We start from the raw sequence: 12,121 nt of genomic DNA on the forward strand, positions 1-12,121 counted from the left end.
CGACCCACACCACAGCTTACAACAATGCCAGATCCTTAACCCACTGAGCAAGGCCAGGGATCGAACCTGCAACCTCATGGTTCCTAGTTGGATTCGTTAACCACTGCACCACGACGGGAACTCCCTAAGGGATTTAGGATGTGCAAAAGTACGTCATTAAATAACAGAGTTCATCAACCAACATGTTTCTGAGTTTCATCCCTTGTTTCTACAGAGTCATTACCATGAGTGAAAAAGCAAGTTGCCAAAGGATATACATGTAATATGTAGATTTCACTTGCAAAAATAGCAAAATGTGTAAACCTACGCAATATTATTTAGGGATAAAGAAAGTTGAAAAGAGAAGGAATCATGAGCAAATCCTAGGTGACCATGTATCTCTGAGATTAGAGAGAAGAAGAGATTAGGGAAGAGGTGCTCAAAGGTGAAATGACATTCCAGTTCTTAAATGAGGGTATGGATATACAGGCCTTTGAGTTTTTAGTTCTTATACTGCGAATATTTTATAAATGTTCTCTGGAAGATACTTTTAATTAAATATAATTGTTAAAACCTGTAATTTTTTTTTTTATTATTTTTAGTGCCACACCTGCAGCATACGGAGGTTCCCAGGCTAGGGGTCAAATGGGAGCTGCAGCTGCTGGCCACAGCCACAGCCACAGCCACAGCCACAGCCACAGCCACGTGGGATCCAAGCCACCAACAGCACAGCTGGGATCTTCGACCAACAGCACAGCTCATGGCAACGCTGGGTCTTTAATCCACTGAGTGAGGCCAGGGATCAAACCCAAATCCTCATGGATACTAGTTGGATTGTCTCTGCTGTGCCACAATGGGAACTCCGAAACCTGTAATATCTTTGCCCCTTCCCAGTTTATTCATTATAAGTGCTTCCAAATGAAAAGAGTAGTATAATATTTAAGCACTCATATGCCCATCACCTACACTCAATTGTAAATCCCATCATGATTTCATGGAATTCAGGTTGAGTATTTCCACCAGGATGTGGGTCTGAGTGTTTGTCTCTTCATTCAAATGAGCTCTGATTACGCCATTCCTACCCCTGACGTCCATCCACCAACAAACCCTTGCTAATTCTGGAATTGCCATTTTTTGATTAAGTGATTCAAGGAATCTCCTAGAAGCTGCAACTAATGGAGCATCCTCATCCATTTCCCTGGTGGCAAATATCACTGTGAATCTGATTGCCTTCCTGGCCCTGTTGTCTTTTGTGAATTCAGCCCTGTCCTGGTTTGGAAACATGTTTGACTACCCACAGCTGAGTTTTGAGGTATGATTCTATTGTGTTTCTCCTTTTTGTTTCTGCAAATCTTTGTTTAAAAATAAAATAGCCTTGGCATTTCCGTTGTGGCTCATTAGTTTAAGAACCTGACTAGTATCCATGAGGATGCAGGTTCGATCCCTGGCCTCACTCAGCAGGTTAAGGATCCCGAGTTGCTGTGGCTATGGTGTAGGCCCAGCTGATGCAGTTCCAGTTCAACCCCTAGGCCAGGAACTTCCATATGCCATGGGTGCAGCCCTAAAAATTAAAATAAAATAGGCTTGTGAACGGCCTTTCCTAACTGCCTATGTAATGCACTGTACAATAAGTACACTCTTAAACAATGTACAAACTTATCATGAACCCCCAACTCCCCCTTTTGCTAGCTCCTATCACCCTCCTTCACCCAACATAGAATTGTTCTCTCCTGACCCTGCCTGCCCAAATCCAGGTTAGGTCAAAGACCCAATTTTCTTTTTTCTTTTTCTTGTTTTTTGTTTTTGAAAAGGCATGCAGCAACTTGATATGGGACCTCAGTTCCCAGCCAGGGGTTGAACCTAATCCTAACCACTAGACCACCAGGGAACTCCCCAAATGACCCAATTTCAACCTTGACTCCTAACGAATAAAAAATATGCAAGAGGATGCACAGATGTCTTTGTGCCTGAAGGAGACATAGAATGGGTGGGAACAATTTGGTCATGAGGGTGAAGCCAAAGATCTGGAAGCAAATCACTGCTCTAATAAAGTATCATTTTTGGTTTTTGTAGATAATATGCTCCTATGTCTTCATGCCCTTTTCCTTCATGATGGGAGTGGACTGGCAAGACACTTTTATGGTTGCCAAACTCATGGGTTATAAGACATTCTTCAACGAATTTGTGGCTTATCAGAAACTCTCGGAATTGATCCATTTAAGGCAAGCAGGTGGACCCAAATTTGTGGATGGTGTGCAGCAATATATATCAGTGAGTAAAACCTTTTTTTCCAATATGGTTCTTCATCACATACATACATTCATCAGATAGCTACTGGTGCCTCTGTGTGTCAGGCACCATGTGAGGCATTTAGGGTACGTTGCAGAAGGAAACAGGCCCCCAAGCCCTGATTTCATGGACTTCATAATGTAAATAGTGCTTCGTAATTGTCAGTTATGTTGAGCTAATCGTTGTGTGTGTGTGTGCGTAGAAAGAGAGAAACATAGCTAATCCTTACCACTGAGATCATTTACTTTTGAGCACTGAATTCAAACCCAGAGTCATATGAACTGGAACTGGAATCAATCAATCAAGAGATATTTATGGAATGTCTCCATGAGCACTGTGCTCTATACTGAGGCCACAGCATTGAACAATTGATGAGGCCTCTGCCCTCATGGAGCTCATAGTCTAAGGATCATGAAGAACTCTTCCTTCCTATTTAAGGAATTCTTTGAACTCTGAGAAACTGCCTAAATGCCACGTCATGCCCACACAGCGTAAAAAAAACTGTGAGATACAGTAAACACTCTTTCAGTGCATGAGAGAAGAGAAAAAGCTCAGGGCCTTTTGCACAAGCACCTATAATTATGTCAGGATTTCAGGTCCATAGCCTGCAAGGAGATGCTCTTATCTAGTTGGCCTTGGATGGGATGAAGGAGCTCGGGTGAAGCTGTTATTTATTTGCAGCTGAGTGTCCAACTTCTACTTTGCTGAAGAACAGAATTGTCGCACATGGAAACTTATGGGCATGGGGAACATTTCTGACCACCGCCATTACTCACTGAAACAATCCATTTGGAATTAATGTCTTAGGCACAAATTTGGCATTAAGAGGAATGGGGAGGAAAAGTCTGCTGTCCAAGGTTCTGACATACCTCCCCACTCTGATCACCACTACCATCGCTCCCAGCCTCCCAAGCACCAAACATGCAAACGTCCTCCCACATACTGCACATATAACAGAAAATGCCAGGAGAGTACTTATTTGTATTCTATGGTCAGAGGCATTTTGACCCACACATCTGATATGAACAATAGCTCCATAGGTCTCGTGCTTCTCAAACGTTCGCTCTTCAACTGGCACGTAGTGGAACATGGCCAAATGTCCTCATTGTTTGAATGCCACCACAAAGAAGCTTGCTTCCCCACCAAAGGTAAAGAATAGGCTAAATGAAGTAAAATGTTTTCCCTCTCCAGCTGCCAGTTGCCAAGAGAAAGTACTTTTCTTAATAAGCGAAGCAAGCTCTCAGTTCTGGCTGTGCTAAGCAGGTTTGTGAACAGGTTATTAGGGGGAGAGAAAAAGAATAGTAGAGCTGATTTGGATTGGGAGTGAGCCCAACCAGAGGCAGACCCACAGAGGATATTTGGAGATATGAGGCTTCTGGTATTGTTGAGTCACAAAGAGGAAAACGTTTGGGTTTTTTCCCAATTTCTTATTTCCAATCAACCAAATGGAGATGCATTCCTCCAATTATCAGTGTACCAACCAACAAGAGGTGGGAGTGTCCTACCATCTCCTGGAAAAGGTACCCCATAATGAAACCATATGATCTGGGTCCCTGAGGCAAAAACCAAGTGTTTATGCTCACTGGTGACCTCCATCTAAAGGTCAGAATGCGTGTGAACAGATGACTGATAGGCACATGAAAAGATGCTCAATATCACTAATTATTAGAGAAATGCAAACCAAAACTATAATCAGGTACCACCTCACACCAGTCAGAATGGCCATCATCAAAATTCTACAAATAACAGATGTTTCAGAGGGTGTTACAACCACTGTAGAAAACAGTGTGGAGGTGTCTCAGAAAACTTAAGTATAGAACTCCAGCAATCCCACTCATGGGCATATATCCAGAGAAAACTATAATGCAAAAAGTACATATACCCCAATGTTCACAGAAGCACTGTTTACATTAGCCAAGATATGGAAGCAACCTAATTGTCCATCAGCAGGTGAATGGATAAAGAAGATGTGGTATATACACAATGGAATATTATTCAGCCATAAAAAGGAATTAAATAATGCCATTCTCAGCAACATAGATGGACCTAGAGATTATCCTACTAAATGAAGTAAGTCAGAAAGAGAAAGACAAACACCATATGATATTACTCCTATGTGGAATCTAAAATATGGTACAAATAAACTTATTTACTAAGCAGAAACAGACTTACAGACACAGAAAATAAACTTACAATTACTAAAGGGGAAAGGAGGTGGGGGAGGGATAAATTTGGAGTTTATAATTAACATATACATACCATTATATATAAAATAGACAACAAGGTCCTACTACATAGCACAGGAAACTCTAGCCAATATTCTGTAATAAACCATAATGGAAAGAATATGAAAAATAAATATATCACTTCACTGTACACCAGAAATTAACACAACATTGTAAATCAACTAGACTTCAATTTTTTTAATGCATATGTAGCAGCCTATCCCCAGAATGAACACTCCATCATTTTCCCTTTCTTAGAGTAAATATAATACTTTGCATGTTTGTTTGTTTGTTTACATATGAAACATACCACAGTACAGAATTCACAATGTACAAAAAGGTGTGGAGGGAAAAGTAAGTCATCTTTCTTATTTCTCTGCTATTCAGCTCCTCTCCCTGTTCCATATTGTAAAGCTCACTGTTCTCAGCATTGTTCTTTACACTTGATAATGTATCTTGGATGCCTCTCCACCTCAATGCCTGTGTCACAGTGTGAGCACATCATGATTTATTTTAACCAGCCCCTTGTTGATGAACACTGTTACCAATATTTGGCTATTAGAAGTAGTGCTATAATCACTGTCTTTGTACCTGTGGCATCTTTTCTCCCTTGCAAGAACAGTTGGAAGATGTGTTATTAATTTCCTGCTGCAGTTAAGCTCTATACATCCCATAATCTTGCATATTCATGGGAAAAGGTAAAGAGGACTCATCCAAGCCTCCTTTTCCTCTTATTATAAGACCCCACATGGCCACATCTGTGTACCCCCTTCCCACAGATGCCCAGAAAGGCGAAAGAGAAATCTCAAGCACTTCATTCCATCTCCCTTCCCGAGGCTTCTTTTTTTTTTTTTGTCTTTTTGCCTTTTCTAGGGCCACACCCATGGCATATGGAGGTTCCCAGGCTAGGGGTCTAATCAGAGCTGTAGACGCTGGCCTATGCCAGAACCACAGCAACACGGGATCCAAGCCGTGTCTGGACCTACACCACAGCTCACTGCAATGACGGATCCCCAACCCACTGCGCAAGGCCAGGGATCAAACCTGCATTCTCATGGATACTAGTCAGGCTTGTTAACCACTGAGCCACAATGGGAACTCTCCTTGAATTTTTTATTTCCTGCCCACTATATGCACACCAACAAAGGAGTTCTCAGAAATTATGAAAGAGGAGCCTTATAATCAACAAAAAACTTACCATGACCACTTGAGTCTTGAATGTGAGCTTTTAAAAATCCAGTTAGTGAAAGAAAAAAAGAAAAAAAAAACCTTACTTTTGAATGCAGCATTGGCCTGGTTTGTTCTTTGAACCAAATCATTGATTTTTTAGGAAAGGTAAGCACTCACCACAGCCAACTGAAAGGACCCCATCTGATAAGTGTGAGCCTCCTTTTTACTAAGATAATTTGTTTTCACTGAAGTATAACTTACATACAAAAAAGGCCTACCTTTAGTGTATGTATGAGTTTTGATAAATGTGTCACCTGTGTAACCATGACCACAGTCAATATACAAAACATTTCCATCACACCTAGAAAATGTCCCTCATGGCCAATTATGATCAACAATGCCCCATCACCACCCCAACACAGCTCCAAGAAACTAGTGATCTTTCTTTTCTTCACTGTAGGTCACTTTTGCTTGTTCTAGAAGTCCATACAAATGGACTCACTTAGGTTTCAAGTTGTTGCATGTGTTAGGTTTTTCTTTTCTGTTGCAGAGCATTATGCTATTTCATGGATAGCCACACTTTATTTATCCATTTGCCTAATTAAAGACATTTGAGTTGTTTCCGGCCTGGGGCTATTATGAATGAAGCTGCTATAAACATTCATGTACAGTCTTCTTGTAGACATGTTTTTATTTCTCCTGGAACATTCCTAGGAGTAGGATCACTGGGTCATATGTATGTTAATTTGATATGAAACTTCCAAGTATGTTTATGTTTTGCAAATAGACTGTGTCAGTTTACATTGCCACCAACAATGTACAAGAGTTCCAGTTGCTCCACATCCTTGCCAACACTTGACGTCATCCATCTTTTTTAGCCATTTTAGTGGCTGTGTAGTTCATTGTTTTAGTTTGCATTTTCCTGTTGACTAATGATGTCAAACATCTTATGTGCTTATTTTGGCCATTTGAGTGACTTTTTTGAAATCACTTTATCAGTTTGTATTGGACACTTGTCTTCTTTTTTTTTTTGTCTTTTGTCTTTTTTGTTGTTGTTGTTGTTGCTATTTCTTGGGCCACTCCCGCGGCATATGGAGGTTCCCAGGCTAGGGGTTGAATCGGAGCTGTAGCCACCGGCCTACGCCAGAGCCACAGCAACATGGGATCTGAGCCGCGTCTGCAACCTACACCACAGCTCACGGCAACGCCAGATCGTTAACCCACTGAGCAAGGCCAGGGACCGAACCCGCAACCTCATGGTTCCTAGTCGGATTCGTTAACCACTGTGCCACGACGGGAACTCCAGACACTTGTCTTCTTAATGAGTTATAACAGTTATTTATACATTCTGAGTAAGTCCTTTGTCAAATAAACATAATGTATTTTCTGGGATCAATTTTGGTATGTTCAGCAGCTAGTACTATTCCTGACACTTTATAGCTTGTGGCCAGGTCATTCTGAATATTAGAAATTATCATCGTGCAGAAAATAGCACTTGTAGAGCGAAGACCATCTATTCTAATCATTTCATAGAGAGCCTCTGAATTCACACAGCCCCTCTCTCCCTCCAAATCCAAGGGGAGATGGAAAAAAACTAGGAAGCAACAGGTGTCTGACACCATACGCTGCAGATTCGTCAATATTGATAACATAGTAGGATGTCAGACTTAACTAAGCTGGGTCACATTATGTGTACATCTGTGTGTTTATGCTTATTTCCAGATTCGTTCTGAGACCATTGCCACTTATGCTCTCTGCAGCTTTGCCAATATCGGTTCCCTAGGAATAGTGATCGGTGGACTCAGTAAGTAAAAAGATTATTCCTTAACAATAGCTATTATATAGACATGCTTCAGATCTCCATGTTAGTCTGTAATTTTTTTTGTTTGTTCATTTTTTGTTGTTGTTGTTGTTGTTGCTTTTCAGGGCCACACCTGCACCATATGGAAGTTCCCAGGCTAGGGGTTGAATTGGAGTTATAGCTGCCAGCCTACGCCACAGCCACAGCAACATGAGACCCAAGCCTTGTCTGCAACCTACACCACAGTTCAGGGCAACGCCGGATACTCAACCCATTTAGCAAGGCCAGGGATCGAACCTGCATCCTCATGGATACTATTCAGATTCGTTTCCACTGTGCCACAATGGGAACTCCTGCATTATTGGTGTCAGAAAAAAAAGGGGGGGAGGTCTGCAACAGCAGTAAATCCCTTGGGGTCCATTTTTATCCCCGCTCTGCAATGTAGTTTTCCTGCATAGCTCCAAGCTAACATCAGGAAGAATTTGCTCAAATGTACAGGTATTACTCTGCTCAAAAATGACAGAGAAGTTCTAATGGTATGCTAATTCCTTAGATTTATAGTAAGCACCTGGAGAAGGATTCTGAGGGCAGTGGAAGTTCAATGGGAAAATTCTGTGATTAAGTCTGTGCCACCATGGGCATAGAAGGAGATGGTACCAGATAAGTTGATTAATCTCTTGTACTTGCTTCCGTGTTCCCCAGCATCCATAGCTCCTTCCAGAAAGCGTGACATCGCCTCAGTGGCAGTGAGAGCTCTGATTGCGGGGACCATTGCCAGCTTCATGACAGCCTCCATCGCAGGTACTGCATCCTGTCCTGTCTATCCTTTCGGGGGATAGTGCCTCCAACTGCATACATAGCATATGCTGCTGCAGAGAGCCAAGAGGCAGAGCTGTCATTAAGCATATTGTGAATTGAAATGTGCAGAGTGAGGTAGAGAAGCTAAAATTAGAAGGAGAGTACCCTGGCTTCATTAATTAAATAATCAGTCCTCTGTTCCACTTCCAGGCATACTCATCAACACTCCTGAAGACATCAACTGTCATCACATTTTGGAGAATGCCTTCAACTCCAGCTTAGTTAGAAACACAACCAATGTAGTATCTTGTTGCCAGAGTCTATTGAGCAGGTATTGTATTTTTATTTATTTATTTATTTATTTAGGTCTCTTTAGGGCTTCATTTGAAGAATGTGGAAGTTCCCAGGCTAGAGGTAGAATCAGAGCTGCAGCTGCCGGCCAGGGATTGAACCCACATCCTTATGGATACTAGTAGGGTTCGTAACCCACTGATCCACAATAGGAAATCTTTCATCTGCCCTTCTTAATGTGCAAGTGTTTTAAAAGGACTGACTCTTCCTTTATCTGTTTACTCTGGAGGATATAAGGGGTGTCCTTCAGGCCAAACAGGATTTAAGCGTCAAAACCCCTTCTCTGGTGCCTCTGTCCTTAACCCACCCTGACAGGAACATGAGGGAGAAAATCAGCTTCCTCCCCTCTGCTATTCCTAATGTTTCATCTTCTGCTCATCTATTGTTTCTGTCTTCCAAGGCTTAACTAACTGTTTGATTCTACTTTTCACCAGCACTGTGGCCAAGGGCCCTGGTGAGATCATCTCAGCAGGAAACTATAGCCTGTACTCGTTGAAGGACTGCTGCAAATTGCTGACTCCGTCGACGCTGAACTGCAGTTGGATCCCTAATGCATTTTGAGTTCAGCCACTTCTCCAACAGAACTCTAAGTACCAGTGCTAAATTTTCTGCTTGGAAGAGGGAAGAAAAAAAAAGCTATTTCCATAGATTGATACTTCTGTCATGGAATCAGCTTTCATTGGAAAGAAGAGACATAGGAGTGAGCAGTTCAAATCTACATCTTCCTCCTCCCTGACCCCTTCCCTACTGCGAAGAGCTACTCACTGGGGCATCCCCGAGTGAGCTATTGTCCCCAAAATGTTTTCTGCCTCGGAAGGAAATTTTAGAGACGATGCTGAGATGCTTTTTAATGAAATGCCTATCAGCAATGCTCTTTATTGCATAAAGCCCACACTGTATGTGAAAACACAAACACTAATGACTGGATTAAAAGAGGGGTTCACACTAAAGAAAAAATGTGAAAAGGGTTTTGGAAGACCTTAAGTAATTTGTTTTCATTTTTGTTCACAAACAAGAGTGATTAAAAAAAAAAATCCATGTGTCAAGAGCTGATCTATATGTATGGAGGTAGCAATGGTGGTGGTGGAGGTGGTGGTGACGTAGGGACCTGAATGCCCTAAGGACTCAATCTCTGAAGTACAAAACACTAGGACATGTCTAATTATTGATCATTTGCATCATATTTTTCTTGGAGCTCACTGTGCACTTTGAGTATTTAGACTTCATTTTAGAAAAATAGAGGTATATGTCCTTTCCCTCTGTTCTCTGTGTTCTGGTGTCAGCCTTCATAAAAGCCTATGGCCCTGTGTGTTAGGGATGCCAATTATTCATATGCTGGTTTTCCTTTGTTTGCTATGGCTATGACTTTTCTTCTCATTCCTTTTTCTCTTTTTAACTCTTTGCATTTTTCTACTCTGTTTTATTCCTGAGAGTCTCTAAGAGAATCTCTTTGCTGTTTCTAGTATGCCTCTGTGACCAACTAATTTTTAAATTCTGTCTGTTGCCATTACTATTCCTTGGATGTTTTAAGCTCTGTCTCTCTCTTTTTAATTTCATGAGAAAGTTCATTACTGCCCTATTTTTAATTGTTTTTTTTCTTTTCAAATTCAAAAGGTAATATCCATTTTTAATAAAAAGTGGAAATATCACATACACACACCCCTTCCTTTCCACCCTGTTCACCCCAGGTCTCTTTCCAGTACCACACCCTGAGATTATGGTTAATTGACTAGCACATGCACCTTTCTCTAAACATATAAAAATGTGGGTGATTTGTTGTCTCTACACAAATAGAACAAATCTATTTACATATCACCTCCAACTTCTTTTCACTTGGAAATATACTTTGGAAATTTCTACAAGTCATTATAGTTCTAGCTCCTGCTAGTGTGTGTGTATGTGTATGTATGTGTGTGTGTGTCAGATAGAGAGAGGGAGTGTGCTCTCACACACAATTTTAACATAAAAGAGATAATATATATTCTGGGGAAGGGAAGGAGTTAGAGGTTTTATTTTCTTGCTACTTCCTTCCTTCTTCCCCTGCCCCATCATATACAAAGCCCAAGTTAAATAACCTGATGCATAGCTTTCTGTACTTTTTTCATGTTCTGGTCATATTTTACAAAATATCCATTTATTGAGTATTGGAATGGTAGTTTTACAATACTGGAATTACATTTCTATGTGGTTTGTTTTTTTTTCTATAATAATGCTTTGTGGATATTCAAGTCCACCGACAAAACTATAATTATTCTTTTCAAAGTCTTCATAATTGCCCATGACATATTATGTATATGTGTTAGTCATTCCTCTACGGACAAGCATTTACTTTGTTTTCAGGTTTGTATTGTTTTGTTTTTGCTACTTTGAAATGTGCTTGTCAACATATCAGTGCTTTTATTTTGTATAGCAGTGCTATCTCATCAAAACATAACACAAGTTGCATATAACAACATTTTTTAGTCACTGTATTGAAAAAGTAAAGAGAAACTGGTAAAATTCACTTAAACAATGTATTATTATTATATTAGTAGTATATTATTTCAATGAGAGATTTTACATTTTTTGAATTGTCTTTAAAAATCTAGTGTATATTTTATACTTAGAGCATATCTTGAGACACTAAATTTCCATTAGCAGTACTTGATCTGTAATTAGACTTCATAACATCTACAGGTGAAAAGTAAATTTACATACACAGGTTGTTCCAAATAGCACCTACAAGTTTTTCAGTAACTGAAAAGAGTATTAGTTTTGTTTGCTTGTTTGTTCTTTTTTGGCGGCCCCACGACATATGGAGTTTCTGGGCCAAGTCACATCAGAGCCACAGTTGCTACCTACACTGCAGCTGTGGCAATGCAGGGATCCTTAACCCACTGCAGACACCACTGATCCCGCTGCACCATGGTGGTAACTCCAAGTATCAGTTTTTAAATAAAAGTTTTTGTTCCTCAGTTCCATATATGTAGTTCCATATGCTAAATATTCATGACTACCATAGTAGACAGTGAAATTCCATAGGATGCTTTCCTAGGTGAATTGAAGTGTGTGTCTATATTCAGTATTAATATATGTTTCCAGATTGCTTCTTGGAGAAGTATGTTGCCTTAATTTTCATCTGTTTTGCCATATACATTTTCTGATGTGTTTTATTCATCTACCTCTTTGTGTAGGTATGATACTTCCTTTTATTTTTTTTTTTTTTTCTTTTTTGGCCACCCCTTGGCAGGTGGAGTTCCCAGGCCAGGGTTCAGATCCAAGCCACAGTTGCAACCTAAGCTGCAGCTGCAGCAACACCAGGTCCTTAACCCACTGTGCCGGACCATCCTCCCAGGATGCTGCCAATCCCATTGCACCACAGCAGGAACTCCGAAACTCCCTTTTAAATACTACATGTTCACGTACGTCACGTGCTGAGTTCGTTTTTAATGTTGTCCATCCTTGAAGTGAAGGAAGGAGGTATTATTCTTGAGCCATATTATGAGAAAGGATAGTAACGGTAGGGATC

General features: G+C 40.6%; 1 protein-coding gene across 1 annotated transcript in view; it reads left to right on the forward strand.

Annotated features, from left to right (window-relative positions):
• Nucleotides 1–10,182, forward strand: part of SLC28A3 (solute carrier family 28 member 3) — a 62,329-nt gene extending 52,147 nt beyond the window's left edge. The window contains exons 14-19 of the mRNA XM_047755338.1: nt 1,123–1,291; nt 2,053–2,250; nt 7,386–7,467; nt 8,167–8,265; nt 8,473–8,593; nt 9,048–10,182. Of these exons, the coding sequence (XP_047611294.1) occupies nt 1,123–1,291; nt 2,053–2,250; nt 7,386–7,467; nt 8,167–8,265; nt 8,473–8,593; nt 9,048–9,174 (796 nt within the window). The 3' untranslated portion in view covers nt 9,175–10,182. The remainder of the gene's footprint in view (nt 1–1,122; nt 1,292–2,052; nt 2,251–7,385; nt 7,468–8,166; nt 8,266–8,472; nt 8,594–9,047) is intronic.
• The last annotated feature ends 1,939 nt before the right edge of the window (nt 10,183–12,121 follow it).

This window comes from Phacochoerus africanus, chromosome 12 (genome assembly GCF_016906955.1).
Source record: "Phacochoerus africanus isolate WHEZ1 chromosome 12, ROS_Pafr_v1, whole genome shotgun sequence".
NCBI lineage: Eukaryota > Metazoa > Chordata > Mammalia > Artiodactyla > Suidae > Phacochoerus > Phacochoerus africanus.